We start from the raw sequence: 24,172 nt of genomic DNA on the forward strand, positions 1-24,172 counted from the left end.
CCAGAGATTAGCATGTGGCTCACCTTAGCTTTCATTTCCTCCAGCTTTACTGTGGCGACTGTGCTGGCCTGTTGCTGCTGCTGGGTTTGCTTTTTGTCATCTCTTTGTGATCTGAGCAAACGCTCCAACCTGTGTTTGATCACCTAGGAAAGTGAGGGGGAGTCAGGGTGAAGAGGGCAGCAGGGAAAGTAGGACAAATGAGGGCTATAAACAGAGTTTAGCAGCATCAGCAATTCTGCTGCTCAGCTCAGAAGTCCAGTCTTATCGGCTCTTATGGGAAATACTGCACACAATGTAAAAAAAAAAAAAACACTGCAGGAGAAGAGCTATTGGTTAAAATGAATGGATGTGGAATGTGGGGCCAAAACAATGCATGCTTACTTCATATACATAATCCAGAATCTCCAAGATGGTGAGAACACTGGCTCCTATAAAAAGACCCATCTGCCCACCAATGTCCCCTGAAAACATATAACAATAAGAACGAGAAAGACTGATTTGCACATTTTCTTCAACATAAATTGTAATTTGAAATGCATCTTCTTTAAAATGGCATATTTCTGACTGGAACGTTGTTACTGTTCACTAAACTTTTATTTTAATTGGAATAAAGCTAAAATATTAGATAGTATTAAAATTACTAAAAATACATTACAAGTTAGATACAAATATAAAAATCTAATAAAAATGAATAAAAAAAGAACATTGAAAACATAATAAAAGCTAATTCAAAATATTAATAAATACTATAATGGTATATAAATAGTACTAAAATAACAATGGAAATAAACAAGATTTTGGGTGATATTTGCGTGTTTGGCCTGAAGTGATTTGAAGTCATATATGATAAAGAAAAAGTTTATATAAAAATAATAATAAAATTATATATATATATATATATATATATATATATATATATATATATATATATATATATATATATATATGATTTAAACTGAATCTGTGACTTTTTGAAGTTTTACCCGAATCTCAGTGCTTGTAGATCAGATTTTAAGCAATTTTTTTTTTTTTTTTAAGTGTTATTAGGCTATGTTGTGTTATTATGCGTGTGATATATTTATATCAGAAAGTAAATAATTAAAGTAACCTATCATCGTAGAGATTTCCGTTTGAATATTTGAATAGGTCAATCCAGTGAATGGTAGTACAGTCCATTCTTTCAAGATAAATCTGGATTTAGTTTAACCACCCATTAAATGGGGTCGGGTTTCCTTTTGACTGCGGAGATAATTAAATTTATATATATATAATTTTATTATTATTTTTATATTAACTTTTTCTTTATCATATATGACTTCAAACCACTTCAGGCTATATATATATATATACACACAAAATCAAACATTTTGTTTCTGGGGAAGCCTGTGCACCAATAAATTATTAACAATAAGACCATGCGCAAAAAAAAAAAAAAAAAAAAAATTGATAGTCAATTTTAAGTCAATTTTAATTTCCTATTGATTTAAGCTCAGAAATGCTCAAGTTTAATACACTGAAAATTACTCTAAGATAGATTGAAGTGGCAAAATGAAGCACAAGACCCACCTAATAAACCTGCAACGTCATATGCTTTTTTCTGTTCTATTGTTTCATAATTTAGAGCTTCAAAGAAAACGTCCAAAACAAGGAAGTTGTCTCTAAAACAAAAGGACAATAATACATTTATGTGTAAATCATATTATTTTCAGAATCAGTGCAGTTATACTGTATCTGTTTTGAACTATACTGAAGGGGGAAAGGTTGCCACACCTGATGTAGTCTTCAGACTTGTCATATTTTCTAGACAGATAGCGAGCCGAGCCTTTGCTGGGGATTTTAACCATGGACAGCTCTTTACCATAGCGCGTCAGGTTACAGGGAGTTTCACACAAGCATGTGTCACCTGAACTTGTCTGTAGCAGTGCTGCGAAGAGGACACACACGTCAGTTTAGAGCAGCAGGCAGATGTGTACAGTATGTGTGTGTGTGTGAGTGTGTGAGACAGCAGGTGCTCCAGCACACACCTGCACAGCCATTCTTCATTCATCAAACTAATGTGGAGAGATAACACCAGTGCTAAATAATCATCCATAAGATGCTTGAAACACACTCAGCATGTTGTTCAGATTTAATTTAGTTTCTGAAGGGCATCCAGAAGAGAGCACACACTCACACACACACACTCATGCTTATAAAGTTGGCAGAGTATACACAGAATATACCACATATTTAATAGCAATTCCCTATTTTTAGAATAAAATTGAGTACACACATCACGACACCGCCTATTTGATTTACATTATTACATGCAGATTTTGCAGTTTTGGGTACTAAGCTACTGAAATTTATCAAGCTTCTCATAATTTCAAGTTCAACTAGCAACACTGAAGTTATTCAGATACATATACATTAAGCTGTATCATCGTGTTTCATATAGAGTGCTTATTAAGTATGTATGACTACCATTCAAATGTTTGTGAAATATGTTTTAATGTTTCTAAAACAATATCTTATTATTATTGTTATATTACAACTGTAATATATTTTTCATATTTTACAAAGTAATTTATTCATGTGATGGCGAAGCTAAATTTTCAGCAGCTATTATTCAATGTCACATCTAATTTGCTGATTTGGTTTTCAAGAAACATATCTTGTTAATATCAATGTTAAAAACTGTTTTGTTGCTTAATATTTTTTAAAGAGACCACGACATTTCTTCCCGTATTTTTGGATAAATAGAAATTGAAAACATTTTTTGAAACAGAAATCTTTAGTAATATTATAAATAAATTTACGTTCACTTTTTATATATATATATATATATAGAAAGTAAATAATTAAAGTAACCTATCATCGTAGAGATTTCCGTTTGAATATTTGAATAGGTCAATCCAGTGAATGGTAGTACAGTCCATTCTTTCAAGATAAATTTGGATTTAGTTTAACCACCCATTAAATGGGGTCGGGTTTCCTTTTGACTGTGGAGATAATTAAATTTCTGGCTTATTAGATAAGGACTATCATAATTGTACCGATACATCTCTCATCATCAACTTTTCATGAGCCGCTCCATTTACGTGTGTCATAAAATCAGTGGAACAAGACACCTAAAGCGGGTGATAACACCGTGAGGGTATCAGAGGGTACCGGTAATGCACTGCAGGGATCTCCAGTTTAATCCTGCTCTGTATGGGATGTCAAAACGCTGACTCTCCTCCACGGACTGACTGAGTTATCCTCTGTCTTCCACCCCAGACCCCGCACAGAAACATCTGTTTATCTGGGATTTAATTATTCGTGCCCACTACCTCCAGAGATATTACACTCCAGGGCGTTAGCAAAAATGAGAAATGCTTGCTTACCAAGTGCTTTGTCCACACATTTGATATTGCTGGGAGTACAGATATCGGCATCTCCTGAGAAACAAAATACATAATGACTCTGATCAATCACGAGGAAAATGATTGCTGTTATTTCACCGCCAGCCAAGGAAGAAAAAGCATGAGCGGCAGAGAAAGAGACAGCGCGCCTCTGCTTTGTTATTCATCCTAAAATGATGGAAGGCAGCGTGTGACTGAGGGAGATGGGTTCGCTTTCAACACGCCTCCCTCATGACCATCAGTCTAGGCCTAATTGCACCCAAAATGGACTGATCCAAACCCTCCCTAAAGGCCCATTTATAAAGTCTTTAAAACCCAATCCCCACCAACACACAATCGTTGCCACCCAAATCCATCAAGAGAGCAACCGGTTCGAGGAAATACATATGGCACCTAAGAGAAAATGGCCTTTTGAGTAAATGCTTTTGGAAAAGTCTCTCTTTTCAATTTGCATTATGGGAGATTGATTTAGGAACATTAAAGGAGAAAAGCAAAGCTTCCATTATAGCCTGGCCACCAACAGTCACATGCTCTCCAAAGCCACACTGATAACAACTCAGGTGTGGTGGAGTTAATAAGAAAAGAGGTTTCTGGGGACAGAGGAAGCGCACAAGTCTATACGTCGTCGCTTTTCAAAAGAGAAAATACAAGTATTTGCTTTTTTCCTGTGGTTTTCCAGTTACTTTGAGTGAAATGTAACGAATCAGTGGGTCCAGGTTCATCATCTGAGTTTTCCTTCCAAATGCCAAATGAACTACCTCAGCTCTTCGTATTGTGTGACTAGACAGTAAGTTAATTTAGAGACTTGCATTAAGCTTTCGGCTCCACTGCCTGGAGCAAATTAGATGAGAAGAGTTTATTCATTTAGTATTTTAGCAATTAGCAGAATACATTAGCGTGCTGATTAGGTTGAGTGGGGAATGAATGCAGCAGTGTAGCGTTACCCGGCATGTGCACCATCCTGCATTTGCACACACGCTGAACCTCAAGAGTCTCGCAGCGCAGGCGGCAGGCGCTGATACTGTAGGTATCGTAACCTGGGATCATCTGCTCACTGGTGGAGCGGCAGTTCCCCCAAGGCTGGGGCAGGTAGGTCAACTACACACAGAGAGGGAGAGCAGTGAAAGAGAACAGGGGAGATAAAGTGAGAGCGAGACAGACAGACAGAGAGAGATTGTAAGAGCAAGAGAGACAGATATAAAGAGAGAATTAGTCCATGCAAATTAAGTATGCAAATAAGCAGCATTCTCACAATTTTAAAGAGCATAAAAACTGAAGTGGCTGACAAAAGAGCACATTTCTGTTTGTATGTGGCTTGATTTACAGAAGGAAAGCTTAATGAGCGGCTTGCCTTTGAAACAAGAATATTGCATTCAGTGCTCAGTTTTAAGAATGCATTGCCCTACATTTCAATATTTAAAGGACAAAATGTTGTGTTTGTAGTGTAAAAGTACTTTTGAATGCACTTCACCTTATCTATTTTCTGAATGCATGTTATTTATTTTATTGCGATAGATTCAACCAGGCATACATTACAAATTGTTTTCTTCCCTTCTATATTTTATCAAAATGGTCAGTCATGGAAAAAGCTGGAGTCCTCCAATCATTTGTTCCGCTTATACCCACACTGCCTCCGTCCAGTTAACAATTGATGGATAGGACCAAGTCCCCAACCTACATTTTTTCTTTTAAATCTGTTTCCCTTCGATGTTACAATGCAGGAAAAAAAGTTTGCTACTTCTGTTTCATCTTTCAGGACTATAGTTTTTAATTTTACTTATTCAATATGCTATATTCTCCTGAAAAAAATCTAATAAATAAATAAATAAACTTGATATCATACACTGTAGTACACAGATAGAGTTCAGAATACTAGCCAGTTAGAAGTCAGTTAGGGATATTTGAATGGATATAGAAATACTGTGATACACACATTTATAGTTCACATGCTTGGGGACCCTTCAACTGCCAGTCACTTTCTCAACTCTGAGTGTGTTTCACACTTGCAAAGAAACTTTCCTCTGCTAATTGCTTGCTTACTGGCTGCTATTTTTATTTACTTCTTCACTTTAATATAATAAGAAACAGCATGCTTTCTATGGAATTCAGTATGACAAAAGCTGTGTAACAGTTATTTTAAAAAATCTACTTTTGTAGAAAAAAAAACATGTATGGTTTGGAACAACACGATGGTGAATAAATTATAGAATACTAGACCATTAAGCTATCTAAAAATTGTTGATTTGACTAGATGGCACTATACTTGGACGGTCTGATTTCATTATAGGTGGTGCTTAGACTGAAAAGTTTGAGAGTGATTCCAGGGAAGTGTTATACCCTTTGCTCTTGACATGATACAAAGGTCTGGAATCCTGGGGAGACTCCAAAGCCCAGCTGATGGATGTAGGGCGGCTCATCCTGACTGTGGATCTGAACACGGATTCCTGCCTCTAAAGATGTTTCATCTGCAAAAAAAAAAATAACAAGAGGATGAGCAATACAGGGTAAGAAAGCACAACAAGCAATATGAATGATAACACAAAGATAAGCCTCACAATATCCCGCTATCAATACAAATGGGAAAAACATCATCACAAATAAACCTTGAATTTAAACATGTTTATCTTAACAGATCTGAGAACCATAAAATATGGAATGACTTTGCAACTTTCCAACTAGAAATCATCTCTGTGTGGCATTATAACTCACTTGTCTCTTTCCAGATAGGTAGATATTCATCCTGCTGAATATCCAACATTATCTCCAGCCCGTTTCCCATCCCTCCTTGCTTTGTCTTCCTGGAGGTTGTTTTGTTCCCATTGAAAGTATAGCATTTCCCGTATCTTGTGTAGACCTATGAAAAAACACCAATGACTAATTAAAAATGTAATAATTCCTTAATGAGGAGGCCACAACAAGCTACAATCTTTGGAAAACATAACCTTTGTTTCTTTTTGATTTAATTTTTTCAAAATGAACCTTTTGATCCTCAAAGAGATGACTTTTAAGATGCCTAGGATTAATTGGAGAAAGGGTCACTTTAAACTTCAAAAGTTCTGACGCATTCAAATCCTCATAAAAAGATTTTCCAACTCGCTTGAAAAACCAAAAGAGACGCTGATTAAAAAATTGACAATTTATCATTCTGTCAGTGGGCATTTATATTCGGTGGCATAACAAACAATGTTTTCTCTGTCTCATTCCTGTCATATTCATTTTGACAAGAGAGAGAGAGACAGTTCTACAAACCATGCTGCATTATCATGAAATGTGTTTGTTCCTCAAACAAGAGGAAAATGAATAGTCCACATTCTGAGAAACATACCCGCCTCCACAATGAAATCATCACATCAAAATAATTGCTCCACATGGGTAATATTGATAAGAGAAGACAAAATCAAAAGCAATAAGTTCTGAAACTGGACTTAATATCCGTACATAGAGTGCAGCCACTCAAAAAAAAAAAAAAAAAACAAGGAAAAAAATTATTACATTTTAAAAAGCATGCAATTTGTTATTTATAGACTCCGTCTCACTTTAAGCAAGGGTGACAAAAAGACTATTATTCAGGAACTCTGCAGGCTGACGCACAGGACTGCATAACGAAATACTCAAAAATAAAAGACAAAACCACTCATAAATAAATGTCAGGAGGAAATGGATCAGCAAAAAGCACAGGTGGATGAAGAATAGGGTGGACATATGTGCTGTTCATACGGGACATGTTGTGGCCAGGATTTTTATACTGCCTAAATATCCAAAGTAGTTTCTACCAATAAAATGCAGGTATTGTATAAAATCGATATACTGATCATTTAATAACACCAAAGTACCTCAAGAGCGTTTCGAAAGCATAAGGAGCCATCTGCTTTTCTCGATAGCTCTTCTGCATGCCATACAATGATTGATCTGCACAGTTCAAAAAGTCAAAACCTGGATATTTAGGCAATATAGAAAAATGGCCTGTTTAGTCACCCTAATGAAGAAGGACTCTAAACTGGTGTCCAGTGACTCAAAAAACAGACAAAAGTACATTTAAAGTCACAAAATATCTAGAAATTAACTCTTTCTAATCTCTTATTCAGAATGTTTTTGGTTCCAATCTTTAGCTAACACACCAAATCGAATCATTACCACAAATAAAAACAAAGCTTAAAATGTTGGATTGACTGAAAACACAGAAGAAAAAAAAAAGAAATGTAAGGAAGACTCTTGGCACTGTGAAAACGCCATATAGCTGGGCTCCAACATATGTAGTGTTTTGGATGCTGGTCCCAACAAGGGATGCTGGCTGATGTCTCCATCATTAAGAGATAGTTCCTTACAAAAATTATAATTCTGTCATCATTTAATCAGCCACATAAAATTCCAAGCTTCCATGGCTTTCTTTCACGAGACATTTAGCAGATGTTTAGCTGCTCTTGTCCAGACAATATGGGGACCAGCGACTGCTTTTTTTTTTTTTTTTTTTTCGTTAATTGAATAGAGCTGAAATAAAAGATAAATATCTAACTTAAAAAATAACCTTAAATACCTTAAAATAAGTTCAAGCTTAAGTACTAAAACAAGATTAAAAAAAAGCTAGACAGAAATATTTAGTAAACCCTAAACTAATAAAAATGAAAAAGCACAACAAAATTACTAAAACTAATGAAATTATAACTGAAAATCTAAATTAATATTAAGCTAATATTAATAAATACTGTAATGTTAGTAATTGAAATACTGTAATAGTATAAATAACACTATTCATAATAAATGTAATATAAAACTGATACACTACATATTTCAAGTCCTTTAAAATCATACAATTTCTTTGCATAAGAAACAGGTTTAATTTAAAGTTCTCATTCACTGAAAGTTTTGCCTGATAGTGCCATTCTTTCATTGTACTGAAAAGAGCAGTTTAGACATTCTGCTAAACTCAAAACGATTTACATGTAAACAGCATGGTTATCGTGATCAACCAACTAAAGCAGAAGCTAGAAGGAAATTCATGCTGGTATAATATGATCTTTTCATCGGGCAGGCTGACATTAAAATTTATTGTTATAAATCAACCAAAATTCTCCAGCAGTGAGTCTTGTTCTGATGAGAAGGGACCTTTAGGGGCCACGCTTGTATGAAACACATGGCTGTTCATTTAGCAGCCTGCGTATGGAGTCTGATCTCAGCTGGCTCCTTGCTGAATCAAAGCAAGGCTCTTCGAGCAATATGGGCATGCAGTAATTGCCAGCTGCAGCTGTGGACACCGCACACCATACAGCTGTAATTAAGGCTGGAGACGGCCAATATTTTCACAAGCAGACGCTGGTCAAACAGGATAAAAGAGCATAGATATAAACATCATTTTATAGAATCAGACTGCAAACAGACAACACACACACATCACCACTACTACTGTAAAGTATGTATAAAAAACACATAACCGCGTGTCAGCACGTCAAATACAGGTGCATCTCAAATAAATTAGAATGTTGTGGAAAAGTTCATTTATTTCAGTAATTGAACTCAAATTGTGAAACTCATATATTAAATAAATTCAATGCACACAGACTGAAGAAGTTTAAGTCTTTGGTTCTTTTAATTGTGATGATTTTGGTTCACATTTAACAAAAACCCACCTCAACAAATTCTCAAAAAAATCTCAACAAATTAGCCGTAAACATTCACTGCCAAAGAAGCTGGCTGTTCACAGAGTGCTGTATCCAAGCATGTTAACAGAAAGTTGAGTGGAAGAAAAATTGTTGAAAAAAAAGATGTACAACCAAGAGAGAACCGCAGCCTTATGAGGATTGTCAAGCAAAATAGATTTCTAGAATTTGAGTGAACTTCACAAAGAATGGAGCCACCACACACAGAAGTGTCAAGGTTTTTGCTGAACCACAGACAATGTCAGAGGTGTCTTACCTGGGCTAAGGAGAAGCAGAACTGGACTTTTGCCCAGTGGTCCAAAGTACTCTTTTCAGATGAGAGCAAGTTTTGTATTTCATTTGGAAACCAAGGTCCTGGAGTCTGGAGGAAGCGTGGAGAAGCTCATAGCCCAAGTTGCTTCAGTGGTTCAGTGTTTCCACAGTCTGGCCAGCCGTGGTTAAATGATGTCACCCGAGCTCTCAGGCAAGAGTGTCGAAAAGCAGAGCGAAAGTGGAAAAAATATAGGCTACAGGTTTCAGTTGACATTTTAAAATCAAGTCTTTTCAAGTATCAAACGGCAGTAAAAAAAAAAAAAAAAAGGCAAAATCAAACTTCTTTTCTCAATTAATTTCTGACAACGCTAAAGTCCAAAAGTCCTGTTTGATAAGATTTATCTGAGGCCTCTATTGAGCTTTGTTAAGATTTTTTAAAACATTTCACTCAAAAAATGTATGATATTAAAAGCTCTATTGTTCCATCCGAACCATGTCACTTGCAATTGCCTTGTCCTACGAGTTATCTGTCTAACTTTAAATGTGTCTCTCCTACTCAGCTAGCTGATATAATCTCCACTATGAAGTGTTCTGGTTCTAAGCTAGATATTATCCCAGCTCGTCTTTTTAAGGATGTTTTTCTACCATTAGTCATATGGTAACTGCTATCATAAACAGTTATTTAGCCAAAGGTGTCGTTCCAGCTAGTTTTAAGCATGCAATTGTACAACCTATGCTGAAAAAACCTCAACTTGATCCAGAAATGTGCAGTAACTATCGACCGATCACTAAACTGCCTTTCATCTCTAAGCTTTTAGAGAAAGTAGTTTTTCAACAGCTCCAATTTTATTTGAATTCTTTTAACATTTTGGACATGTTCCAATCTTGCTTTAGATCATTACATAGCACTGAGTCAGCTCTGTTGAGGGTTACAAATGATATCTTGCTTGCTCTAGATTCAGGCTCTTGTGTTGTGCTGGTTTTGTTAGACCTGAGCACTGCATTTGATACCATTGACCACAACATTCTTCTTGAACGACTAGAATATATGGTTAGAGTCAAGAGCACTGTACTAAAGTGGTTTGCTTCCTACCTAAAAAAAAGAGAACTTTTTCTGTAAATTTAGGAAATTGTTCCTTGTCATCTGCACCTGTTTTGTTTGGTGTGCCCCAGGGATCTATTTTGGGACCTTTATTGTTTTCCCTTTATATGCTGCCCTTGGCCCTCATTATTCAGAAGTACAGCATTTCATATCACTGTTATGCAGATGATTCTCAGCTTTACCTTCCAGTAAGGCTTGACACCACTGATTCATTTGATGTGTTATAGAAATGTGTAGATGATATCAAGAGGTGTATGACGAATACTTTTTTTGCAGTTAAATGAGGATAAAACAGTTTTAATTCTCAGTTGTCCGGCAGATTCCTCTCCAGTTCTGAAAGCACAGTTAGGTCCTCTCTCAACCAATGTATGCAAACAAATCAAAAACCTTGGAGTGATCTTTGACTCTTCACTACTCTTTGATAAACAGATTAGTGTGGTTATTAGAGGAAGCTTTTTCCATTTCAGATCTATTGCAAAGTTGAAGAATACTCTTTCAAGCAAAGACTTAGAAGTTGCAATTCATGCTTTTGTAACATCACGATTAGATTATTGCAACTCTCTTTATTGTGGTCTTCCTCAATCTCGACTGCAAATTGTTTAAAATGCTGCTGCAAGACTTTTGACTGGGTCTAGAAAGAGGGATCATATTTCTCCTGTTTTGGCATCCCTTCACTGGCTTCCCTTTAAGTTTAGAGTTGATTTTTAGATCCTTATGTTTGTTTACAAGGCATTGTCTGGCTGTGCACCAAGGTTTATTTGTGATCTTATTGTGCCATACTGTCCTGCTAGGTCACTTAGATCTTCAAATCACTTGCTTACACAAATCACTCGTTACAAATTAAGGGGTGATCAGGCCTTTTCTGTGGCTGGACCCAAGCTTTGGAATGCTCTTCCTTATCATGTGAGGTCTGCTCCTTCATTGGACATTTTTAAATCTAATCTGAAAACACATTTTTATTCTTTAGCTTTTGGAATTTTTTAATTGTTTTTTTTTTTTTTTTTTTTTTTTTTTTTTATAGTGTAGTCCTGCTATGCACTATGTACAGCACTTTGGATCCATTTTTATTGTGTTAAATGTGCTTTATAAATAAAGGTTGTTGTTGTTGTGATGATTTGGGGTACAATGTCATCTGCTGGTGCTGGTACATTGTGTTTTTTGAAAACCAAAGTCACTGCACCCGTTTACCAAGAAATCTTGTAGCACTTCATGCTTTCTTCTGCTGACCAGCTTTCTGAAGATGCTGATTTCATTTTCCAGGAGGATTTGGCACATGCACACACTGCCAAAAGCACCAAAAGTTGTTTAAATGACCATGGTGTTGGTGTGCTTGACTGTCCAGCAAAATCACCAGACCTGAACCCCAGAGAGAATCTATGGGCTACTTTCAAGAGGAAAATGAGAAACAAGAGACCAAAAAAATGCAGATGAGCTGAATGCCACTGTCAAAGAAACCGGGGCTTCCATACCACCTCAGCAGTGCCACAAACTGATCACCTCCATGCCACGCCGAATGAGGCAGTAATTAAAGCAAAATTAGCCCCTACCAAGTATTGAGTACATGTACAGTAAATTAACATACTTTCCAGAAGGCAAACAATTCACTAATTTTTATTATTTTATTTGTCTTATGAAGTATTCTAATGTTGAGATTGGTGGGTTTTTGTTTAATATGAGCCAAAATCATCACAATTAAAAGAACCAAAGACTTAAACTACTTCAGTCTGTGTGCATTGAATTTATTTAATACACAAGTTTCACAATTTTAGTTGAATTTCTGAAATAAAGGAACTTTTCCATGACATTCTAATTTATTGAGATGCACCGGTACATGCATGTAACACAATAACGTAATAATCAATTCCAATATCTTCTAAGAGAACATTTACATATTTACATTTAAATTTGTTCAAAGCAACTTACAATTGCTATATATGTCAGAGGTTGCAAACCTCTGGAGCAACTAGGGGTTAAGTGTCTTGCTCAGGGACACATTGGTGTCTCACAGTGGATTTGAACCCAGATCTCTCACAACAAAGGCATGTGTCTTATCCACTGCGCTAACACCAAAAAGGTTAAGTGTTAAATATGACATTTAAAGTAGTCAGATCAGTCAGCATCACAGCCAGGTTTTCAGCATAATGTTGCTTTTTGACTGACATGAGCTATTAATGTGAGACGGGGAAGAGGAGCAGCAGTGGAGACAGAGGTCCAGCAACAATCGATTCAGTCCTGCTTATTGACATGTTTAGTTTCCATTGCTGCTCTAATACAGTCCAATATGAAGCCAGGGGACTGTATAAAAAGAAACAATAGCAAAGACCTCCCATTCCAGTTCTGCTCTGAAACTTCAACTTTCAGGGGACGGTCCACTTTGTGTTCACAAATGATTTTTGGGAGGGCAATGGAAGCTTTCCTGTCATGCAGCAGTGGATATGGCTGCTGGCACAGTCTCCTCTGCCTCATTTCTCTGCTTTAGAGCCCAGTGCCCAGAGCACCTCTGATTGATGGACCATTTTCTCTTGTAACATCTTGCCCAAAGTCAGCAAAGGTAAACAGTCCAACTTTTGTCTGTTTCCAAAAACAGCCATCCAGCCTAGTGTGTTACTGATGCACACCTGCCACTATCTGTACATATATGTATATGCACACACACACACACACACACACACACACACACACACACATTGGTGTATAGGATTAAACCCATTTATTATCCACAAATGTAAATACAGTATATCATCACAAAATGCTTATGTCACTAAAGAATATCATTATTGTACAAAATTGAATACATTTGCTGAAATTCAGTCATACAGCTTTTCAGAGGAGGAGTGGATAATTGTTTGACATACACAATATTTGATTACCTTTGAAACCCTTTCACAGTGGACCACTACCATACAGGCTTTCAGCCACTACCTTGGTTGGAGAAGGGCCCGACTGCAAAGCATTTGCATAAATCTTCCCTTTCCACTAACACCCAACTTAATTGGGCTTAATGTCTGGACATTAACTGTCCTCAGCTACTATTTTCCCTCTAAATTGCTTTGTTTCTTTCCCCTTCCACTCAGTTTGATGTGTCTTAACTGTCTTTCTTTTTTCAGCTCAGAGAAGAAGTAAAACCCAAAGCCTCTCATTTATGGCAGGCATCTGACAGATTCCACTGCTGGCTGTTCTTCAATTATCCAGGGAAGCTACATGAGAACTTTTTTTTTTTAACATGCAGGATGTGAACTGGTGGAAGGACCAGCATCTATAAGAGTATAAAAGTGAGTTTAAATTCAGCACATTGGTGTTTGAAGGATTTGAGCTAACTGCCTCATAAGAAATTTGTAAGGATCAGAGTACTCAGAGTGTAAAATGTATCAGTCGTTCCCTGGTCCTAGTAAAGTGTGGTGCGGTCAAACATGGTGCTTTGACTGACAGAATGGTGATTCAAATATTAACCCAAGAGATATAGCTGAAAGGTAGATATTGCTGACTGAATCTCAATGTTAAATTAGCTAAATTTGAAGGTAAATCTGCGGTAGATTTCACAAAAGCATTGTTAGCCAACTATGGTAACAATTTCTATCATTATAAACATAACAGTTCAATAATTTGGCTTTCCCAGAATTCATAGTTCCAACAAACCACAAACAGCATCACAAAGTTATGTGGTTGGAATTTCAGCTCTTGTCCTGTGCTTAAAAGCATAGTTTCTTATTAGTATTACATGGTATTACACATTTCTTTCTCTTGAGCAAAAACAGACTAACATGCAATTAGCATTTAATACAAGCATACTGCATCTCTTTTAATTTATCAAAAGAATAAAAGCGTGCATGTCTGCATGTGCTCTAGTACCCCAGAGTGTGACACAGACTGAATGATGATTAATTGCAGATTATTACTCCAAGTCCTGTGTGACTATATTGTGTATTATTGTATTGCACTATGGTAAAGCAGAGAGTTACACTGTTGTATATAAAGCACAGCACTAAATAGCAGCTGTTAATGTTTTCAGTAGTTTTACACGCAGGTAAATGTGTTTTTAACATATAAACAGAAACAGAGAGCAGAACTTGTCTCTCATATTTCCCAAAAATATGCAAATTCCAAAAAGCTAATGCTTTTATTTGAATACAAGCTCTCTGCAATGTATTCTGGGATTGCTAGTGCAGAAAACTTGACTTGATTTTGACATTAACATGTAGCTAAGCTAATGCTGAATTAAGTTTAAAAATAAAAAGCATATAAAAATATTGTCTTATTACTATAAATTATGTCTTAATATACTGCCTTTATATGCAGCTCACTAGGATTTCGAACAGAGCCCTAGTCTTTCTTTACCTAACACATCAAAATCTTCAGAGTAAACGATGGAGACTTTTAAACAGTCTGACTAAACAGCTGAGCCAGAAAGTGTCGTGCTGCGCTATGCTCCATTAGTTCAGCTCTCGTGGGCAGCCGCTCAACTCTGCATCTATGGTGTCTCTTTGGCAGGCTATCAAACACATTACATTTATTGTATCAATTCTTAACTTCATTAAACAACTGACTGGCAGTATCTTTTCCTAAGCAGCTTATCCCTCATGCACACCATGCAGAAAAATTGGCCACGTCTCGAGGAATCATCGACACCGTTTTACACTTGTTCCGAGAGGATTATCACAGTTCTTTATCTTTAGGCATCAATCTGAGATGGAAATGCTCAGAGATCCAACACCATTTTAAACTCAAATGGGACGTATCGGCACAAAAGCATGTCCCTCTCTAGTGAAAAGAGCCCCTCTGTTGTGACTGTCCATAAACTGAAAATACATCAAGTAATCACAGTAAAGAGGACAAATATTTCCAGGTCTAATGGAGCATGGGAGTATGATAAGAATATAATGGGGAAATCCCTTTACGATAGCATCAAAACGTTCCATTACAGTGCTACGAACTGAGAATACTGGCAGAAATATTTTAGCCCACATCCCTACAGGAATATTTCAGACTCAAAACAAGTTAAGCTCTATCTGTCCATAACAACCGACAGTAATTCTCACTCTTTGCTCAGTTTGTGAAAACAAAAATCAGTGAACAGAAATGCAATTATAATGCATTTACATACAGATGCCAAGTAATTGCCTGTTTTTATGGTATGCCTATAGTAGATTTTAATGTCTTTGACTCGCACACACTTTTTCATTGTGGGATGTCACCATGGCTTATTCTCAAATTATTACTGTCCTCCTCAACACTTTCCCTCAGACCTCCAGAGAGACAGAAAAATGGAAAGGATGAAACGCTGAAGCATCCCTCTGGGCTTCCACAGCATTAAAAGGCACATGCTGATAATCTCAAGGGGCCACCAGGTGAGTTTCCGTCTTTCCTTTCTTCCTCTTTGTACATGTTGGAGCATGCCTGTTTGTGATAGAACTGTGGATGTCCACAACGCTTCTGACCCAAAACTACAAATACATGCTCAACTACCCCTCTCTTAAAATCCAACAAGCTCTAGAGAAAAGTACACACTATACTGTCCAAAAGTTTGGGGTCAATAATTATTTGTGTGTAAAAGAAATTCATACTTTTATTCAGCAACACTATTATAAATTGATTAAAATTGACCATACAGACATTTAGTGTCTCTTCCGTGTATTTATTTTTTTCATGAATTCAGTGGTGCATTACAACAAAAATAAAGCTAATCCACTGTATCCTTAGTGGCTCTGATGCCAGGAGAAAATTAAGACTCTTATGTTCACTTTTACATTCAACTGTGAAACGCCTTCATTGCTTACGAGACATTGTTGTCACTACACCTGCTCGAGCACGGAGAAAATGGCAGACAACATACAACTAGCCAAGTGTGGAAACTGACAATAAATATAAGACAGTCCTTCAGCGTTCGTGGGCGGGGCCTAAGCAGTGTGATGTCAGCTTGATAATTGATAGTGTTTAGGTTTTTTGGTGATTAAAAAAGGAGTGAATGGATTTTTAGCATTGTAGGGTGCTGTGTTCACATATCGCTAAGACGTTTACATTACACGTTTTACATACAGTGAAATTTTCATCCAATGTCACCTAAAAAAGACTTGTTTCAACTAAATGCTTTAATTTTTATTTCTCTTCTTCAAAGAATAAAAAAAGGTAAGATAACAATTTCATCAAAAACATTAAGCAGCACAACTATTTTCAACACTGATAATAAGAAATGATTCTTGAGCAGCAAATTAGCATGATAATGGGCAGTCACACTGCACTTTTCATTCTATTGACTTCCATTCATACACATGCAAATGCGTCAAATCGTAAATACAAGCACGTGCGAAAAGTTTTGCATTTTACTGCGTTCCAAAGTTCATGCTTGGTGAACTCTGACCTGCGAATTCACATCACATGAAACCATTTGACCAACAGCCAAAAAGTGGAGTAGATTGTATATTTTTACATTTTAGGTGTATCATAATTTGTTATATGTTGAATTTAAGTTTGCCGTCATAAGACATCATATCAAAACCGTTGCAGCATATGAAACAATTTCACATGCTCAAAGTCTAGTGTGATTGTGGCCCTAGAATGATATTTGAAGGATCATGTGACACTGAAGACTGCATTAATGATGCTGAAGATTTTGCTTTGTCATCACATTAATAAATTTAAATAAACACATTAAAATATCTTAACATAAAAATCAGTAATTTTAAAAGGTTTTACAATATATTAATCAAATAAATGCAGCCTTAGTAAGCATAACAAACTACTTTCAAAAACATTTTAAAAAATCTTACAGATCTCAAACTTCTAAATAGTAGAATATTTACAATATTTTACATCCGAAAATGAAAAGAGTTATCTATTTCATGTAGGCCTGTTTTTATCAAATATGTCATCTGTTTACTGTACATACAGTCCTGCTGCATTAAGTATTTTGAGACCTGATGATAAAATTTCTGCGTGAGGGTGGTCAGATAAACCTTCTGACTATTTTACTTGAACTTTGATAACCTGGACCGGAGTACAGCTGAGCAGGGAAATTTGAAGCTGTGCGGCTTGTGTGGCTCTGCAGACCTTTAGAATGATTTTTTTTTATTATTACCCATCTGCCATATGGGACACTTGGAATTCATTTGTCCCCATTTCTTCACATTTTTATTATGGCATGCTTAGTGATTGTTGACCTAATCTGCAAATAAGCCAACACCCTGGCAGTAGCATTAGTCTAACTGTTGCCTGTTTTTGAGACGCACTTTGTTTCCTAGAGCTTTAGTTAAGGTGCTCCATTTCCCCTGTTTTCAGTCTATCTCTGCGGAGAAGCAGCATCTCACCAAGACTCAGTCAGATATCAGCCCCGATTGGCACTACAGAACAGATCTTTCACTACGATTAGCCGAAAAGAAAAGCAAAATAACTTCCTTATATTCTATCAGTCTATCAGTACAATACACCATGTCCTCATTATAATGGTAGAAAAATATAAGTGAATTAAGCACCCTGGATTTTTGTGTTTTTACAGCCTCTGGAATCAGACTGCACAACAAACACTATTCAAACAGGTCTATGTTGTTTTTAAATAAGTCATGCAACACTTGATTTATTCACAAGGTGGTGCAATAGCCACAAAATAACCAAATACCATATAAGCAAAAACATAACATAAAATAAAAAGTAGTATTTGGGATCCAAAAAGTCCAGGTGAGAAGGGACTGAACACAACACTGTTTATTCAAATGAAATGGAAAACCTGAAAGTCTGACTTGATTTGACCAAATTCGAAAACCTTATGAAATATGAATATCAGCTTGTTTGTCCAGAGCATTCACAAGTCCTCCATGGGAACTATGCCTCCATTTCTCTATCTCTCTCTTCTAAATGAAGAGATGTATCTAGAACTGCTGGTGTGCTATTAGTGATGTGGAGCAGGGCCATCCTCGCAGATGTTCGGCATGTGGACTTCACACTTGCCAAATTGGGATCGCAAGACGGCAAGGTTCTCCAGCGAGGCCAGTCCAACTCCCCAACATCCAGGCAAAGTAGATGGTCAATATTCTCCCACTATAAAGAACAAGTAGTAAGCTTAGCTCTCTCAAATATGTGACTGCAAAAGTTTCACACTGCTGACTTGCAGCTGCTTGATTTGCAAGTTTATCTGGCAAACATGTCTTAGTTTTTTTTTTCATCCCCTGCTGAATGAGTGACAGATGTTGTTCTGATGCATTGTATGGCAAAAGTACAAGATTCTACATCAGAGCTGCTTACAAGCTTACAAGTAAATCCTGAGTGTATCAGACAAAATGAAAGCAGAACAGACACGTTTGCTATACTCTTTGCCTTACTTTTTTTCTAAAATAACATCTAAATGAACATCTTTCTGAACTCCATTTTTTATTTTCTTTGAATGATTTATTTTTTCAACAAGCCAGGATGCATAAAATTTATCAAAGGTGTTGATCATGACAATTAAAATGTTATAAAATATTTCAAATAAATACTTCTTTTTAAGTTTCTTTTCATCAAAGAATCATGTTGGAAGAATGTTTGTTTCCACAAAAAATATTAAGCTGCACAACTATTTCAGATGTTGATGATAATAGCGGTTATGATGAAATTAGGGTGCTGTGCTCTACCTGTCTTTCTCTGGAGAACTCCCCAGTTGCTCAAGCATCAGTTACACAAGCATATTATGCCTGATATTGTAATGAGCAGAATTAATGGGGAGTGGAGCTCTTCTGCTTTCCCACTGTTAAGCACTCTGCTCTTGCCGGGCACGCTCTGAGGAGTGTGTCCATGCATGTGATCTTGCGATCGTGGTTGCACTGCTGCTGAGGCATGGACAAGATTGCAGTGATCGCACATGATCTGTTGGATGGGTTGTAGATCTTCTCCCATGTTCCCTAGATCTAGAGTTCGTTCTCGAGGCTTGGAAGCCTGCACTCTTCCCCCTTTGAGCGAGAGCTTGCTGCAGTGGCCACCTTTCTCTGAGGAGATTGATGTTGTTTGTGTGACTGAGTGGCTTGTGCGTATATTACATAATTTCGGTTCTTGATGTGAATCTTTGTACACCAGACTGTGTTTACTCTTCTGGTTGTTAGACTACATTTAATTCTGAGGAATAAAATGAAATATGTATCTGATTATGATAATTTAGATATACAGGGGCTCTTGGGATAACATTTTTAGAGTGTGAGCACGTGTTTACCTCTTTTCCTCTGAGGAGGTTTAGGCGGTCAGGAAGGGATGCTGGGTGGGAGCAGTCCCAACCCTATCCTGTTCCAGGCCCTCATGCTGGGGGTGTCACTTCTCGTACTCCACAGAGTCTAGAGTCAGAGTGGTGCTCCCAGGAACGAAGTGTTCTAGTGGAAGGCGGTTCTGCGGACTGCCATTCTCGCTGGATAGTCTTCATCTAAAATGTCCTGATGCCTAAGACCTAGGATCCTCAGGAGATCGATCTGCCAACCCTGCTGGTGTTCCACGGTGCAGCGGTCTCCGGCAAGCGTTTCTCTAAGTTACTGCCCGCAAACGTAGCAGTACTAAGAGGCTAGCTACCTCTATGGACGTCTCTAGAGCAGCTGGTACGTTCGTCCTCCGCCGCTTCAGGGCATCGAGGCATTCTTTAGGCACACCAGAGGCCAGTCTCGTGAGACTGGTTCCCTTAGGAGGTCACAGGGTGGTGTGGGAGCCTCTGCTAAGTGTGTTTTATTGGGTCCTGCCCCAAGCAGTCTATGGGCTAGTCTTCCTAGCAGATGACTGTGGGTTTGAGGAACATCATTTTTAATAGGAGACTTCAGCTTTGACAGCTTACCACAGTCATGAGAGTCATAGAAGACCGGTCACTCATTGTCAAGCAGTTCCAGACTGCTGGGTCTGATGGCAGCTGTGTTCAGCATAAAAACTCCTAGCCTGCTGTACATGAGACCCCTACAGTAGTGGCTCAAGATCAAGGGGTTCTTCCTGTGAGGAAACCAGCTTCGCAGGCTAAGGGTCATGCGGAGGTCCTACGTGCCTGTGGAGACATGTGGAGGAGAACCTGGTTCTTGTCTCAGGGCCCGGTGCTGGGAGCTCCTTGTCGCTGCATAATGCTGGCGACGGACATGTCCCTCACTGGTTGTGGTGTGGTGAAGAGTTGCCATCCTGCCTGCTGTCTATTAAGTGGCTCCCAAACCTAAGAGTTAACCATGTGTTGGCTCAGGTGGACCTGTTTGCGACTCGAGAAACATTGCACTGTCCCATCTGGATCTCTCTCTGACTCATTCAGCTCCATTGGTGCTGGATGCCATGGTACAGACGTGGCTGAGGCTTCATTTGTACATCTTTCTCCTGATTGCTCTGCTCCCGGGAGCTCCCTGGATAGAGTGCACCAGGACAAGGTCCTTCTGCTGTTAGTAGTTCTGTTTTAGCCAAGTATAGTTCTCGGAGCTGATTTCCCTCCTAGACAGCTCTCCAGGGCAGATTCCCATCAGGCACTCCGGAGATGGAAGTTATGGGTGTGGCCCCTGAGGGGGCACAGCTTGTAGCTTCCAGTCTCTCAGGTTGCTTAGCCCATCCAATCCAGAGCTCCCTCCATAAGGACACTGTACGCCTTGAGGTGGAAACCTTTCACCTCCTGGTTCGGAAACCGCCAGCTCAACCCAGTTAACTGCACAGTTGGTACAGTTCTGGAGTTCCTGCAGGCCCTTCTCTCTGCATGGTTGAATCACTCTACGAGGTGGCCATTGCAGCCTACTGCGCCCCTCTAGGTGGCCAGTCAGTGGGCAGACACCCTCTGGTTACAGGTTTTCTCCGAGGTGTGAGAATGCTAAGCGTTGTCTACGTCTTTGTGGGAATGTTTCTGTAATGCCGCCAAAATGTTCATGCAAAGAAATATGGCATGGTTTCAGTAATCGCAGTTCGTGTTGAAGCAGTCATGTCAGGGAGATGCCGTGTGTATCTAGGCAAAATCAAAAGCACTTTATTTGGCCTTCCGAAAGTAGATGCATTAAGGAATCTTTCTGATTACTTACAACAGAACAGCAATGCATTTTATGGATGACAGTTTTGTGAACCTAGGAGAGGAGGTAATTCTGACTTTGCTATGACAATCTGGCACTTCTGAATCACTTCTGACATGATAGATTAATTGATAAATCAATTAATCGCACGATAAAAAAAAAAAAAGCTTTTTGAAAATTTTTCAGCCACGATAATTTCTTTTTTACATTTTTATTAATTTTTTTTACATGTCATAATGTGGGGTTAGGCTGGAGCGCAGAAAACACCCTCTCCGATGGCACAGATGTCCCGGGAATAAAGAGATAACATCTCGCAAGAGTGACCAGCTTTGGGAAGCACCTTTCATTTGCTTGTGGATGTTTGCATCGCAAGTGATATTGCATTGTACTTGCACTACTGCTTTATTTTAATATCGCGTAGCATATTTTGAAAGTAGCTTCGTTGCCCTTTCTCTCGAAATGGGCCTACTTTTCGCTCGCTTCATTTGGCTTGCTCAGCTAAATATGTCTGTAGGTGTGTAGCTGCGTGTGACAACGCACCCAGTGAGTTCACAGACACACATACACCCAGCGCGGCATCGTTTTCTCCTTCTTTCCAAAGCGCTCGGGCAGTTGCTATCCTGAGGCATCTGTCATTGCTAAGCATTCATCACCTGCGATCTCCATTACAACAAGGAATAATGGTAGCACATTGCTTCCATTATGAGTGCCCATACCGCATTTGAAATAACGAACTTGAGCACAAAATAAAAAAAGGCCCCTTCATCGGTCAAAATGTTTACTTTCGGTTGGTTAAATGGTTAATATGAGCATCCTTTACTGGCATATAAACATAATATAGCATACAAAATTTATTTAACCAACATGTTGGTATTTCTTGCTCTGAATCTGCCATAAAATAAAATAAAAGTTGATATTTGAAAAGATGTACCTCACTATTATTTCATTATCATTCTATTAGTTGAAACTGGTCTTAGAACGACAATATTATCGTTTATCGCAATAATTTCTTAAAGGGTTAGTTCACCCAAAAATGAAAATTATGTCATTAATAACTCACCCTTATGCTGTTCCAAACATGTAAGACCTCCTTTTATCTTCATAACACAGTTTAAGATATTTTAGATTTAGTCCGAGAGCTCTCAGTCCCTCCATTGAAGCTGTGTGTACGGTATACTGTCCATGTCCAGAAACGTAAGAAAAACATCATCAAAGTAGTCCATGTGACATCAGAGGGTCAGTTAGAATTTTTTGAAGCATCGAAAATACATTTTGGCCCAAAAATAGCAAAAATGACGACTTTATTCAGCATTGTCTTCTCTTCCGTGTCGTTTTAAACGATTCGCATCTCTAATACACATTAATCCACAAATTACTTAAGCTGTTAACTTTTTTAATGTGGCTGACACTCCCTCTAAGTTCAAACAAACCAATATCCCGGAGTAATTCATGCACTCAAACAGTACATTGACTGAACTGCTGTGAAGAGAGAACTGAAAATGAACACCGAGTCGAGCCAGATAACGAACAAAACATTGACTCGTTCACGAGTCAAGAACCGTTTCTGTCAGACGCGTCCGATTCGTGAACCGAGGAGCTGATGATACTGCGCATGTGTGATTCAGCGTGAAGCAGACCGACTCACAGAGCGTCTGAACTGAACTGATTCTTTTGGTGATTGATTCTGAACTGATTCTGTGCTAGTGTTATGAGCGTGGGTAAACCGAAGGCTTGAATCAAGGGCAATCATCGCAAATGATGCATTACGTCGAGCGCAAAAGAACCGGTGAATCGTTTTCTTCAACCGGTTTATTGAATCGAACTGTCCGAAAGAACTAATGGTGATCCGAACACCGATGCAACCGGTTCTTCACTCGTGAACCAGTCAGTCTATTGTTCGTTATCTGGCTCGGCTCGGTGTTCATCTTCATAGCAGTTCAGTCAGTGTACTGTTTGAGTGCATGCATTACTCTGGGATATTGGTTTGTTTGAACTCAGAGGGAGTGTCAGCCACATAAAAAAAAAGTTAACATCTTAAGTCATTTGTGGAATAATGCGTATTAGAGATGCGAACCGTTTAAAATGATTCAGTGTTCGATTTGGTGAACTGAATGACCTTTCTGGACATGGACAGTATACCGTACACACAGCTTCAATGGAGGGACTAAGAGCCCTCGGACTAAATCTAAAATATCTTAAACTGTGTTCCGAAGATAAAAGGAGGTCTTACATGTTTGGAACAGCATAAGGGTGAGTTATTAATGACATAATTTTCATTTTTGGGCGAACTAACCCTTTTACAATTTATCGTCCAGCAAAACTTGTTACTGTAACAGCCCTATGCATGCATGTGCACATTTGTGTGTGTGAGAGAGATAAACAAGGTCATACAGTAGAGTCAGCTGTTTTAACCGTCCGTGGCTAGTGTACTGCAAACATATAAGAGCTTCATTACTGTGTGTCACACCACTCTTTAAAATGGTGTGACTAGAGTACCTGATGGTAAAACTATACATTTCATTTGAAAGATTAAGCTCACAATTATGGAAAGGGGCATTACATTTCCGACGAGTGCTTGTGGTGTTCGGCCAATTACAATGCACTGGGTTAGCTTGCCAATCAGAGCAGACTGCGCTTGTTGGAAGGAGGGATGTAGAAATCAACGTGTTTGAGAGAGGCAGGGTATAAAGGACATACAGCAATGCATAGTATTTAAAAAAATAGATAATGTTTTTTGAACATTGAAGCATGTGAACATATTACTTTACTTTTTGTCAAATGCTCTCTTGATTGTTAAGCAATTCTGTTTCCACCTACTGT

General features: G+C 38.1%; 1 protein-coding gene across 1 annotated transcript in view; it reads right to left on the reverse strand.

Annotated features, from left to right (window-relative positions):
- asic4a (acid-sensing (proton-gated) ion channel family member 4a) overlaps positions 1-24,172 on the reverse strand; it is an 82,600-nt gene that overhangs the window by 4,261 nt on the left and 54,167 nt on the right. The window contains exons 2-9 of the mRNA XM_026272048.1: positions 6,093-6,237; positions 5,721-5,848; positions 4,328-4,481; positions 3,366-3,419; positions 1,771-1,924; positions 1,567-1,658; positions 382-461; positions 24-143 (exon numbers count right to left, since the gene is read on the reverse strand). Coding sequence (XP_026127833.1) covers positions 24-143; positions 382-461; positions 1,567-1,658; positions 1,771-1,924; positions 3,366-3,419; positions 4,328-4,481; positions 5,721-5,848; positions 6,093-6,237 — 927 coding nt within the window. The remainder of the gene's footprint in view (positions 1-23; positions 144-381; positions 462-1,566; positions 1,659-1,770; positions 1,925-3,365; positions 3,420-4,327; positions 4,482-5,720; positions 5,849-6,092; positions 6,238-24,172) is intronic.

Source organism: Carassius auratus, chromosome 9 (assembly GCF_003368295.1).
Source record: "Carassius auratus strain Wakin chromosome 9, ASM336829v1, whole genome shotgun sequence".
Classification (NCBI taxonomy): Eukaryota; Metazoa; Chordata; class Actinopteri; order Cypriniformes; family Cyprinidae; genus Carassius; species Carassius auratus.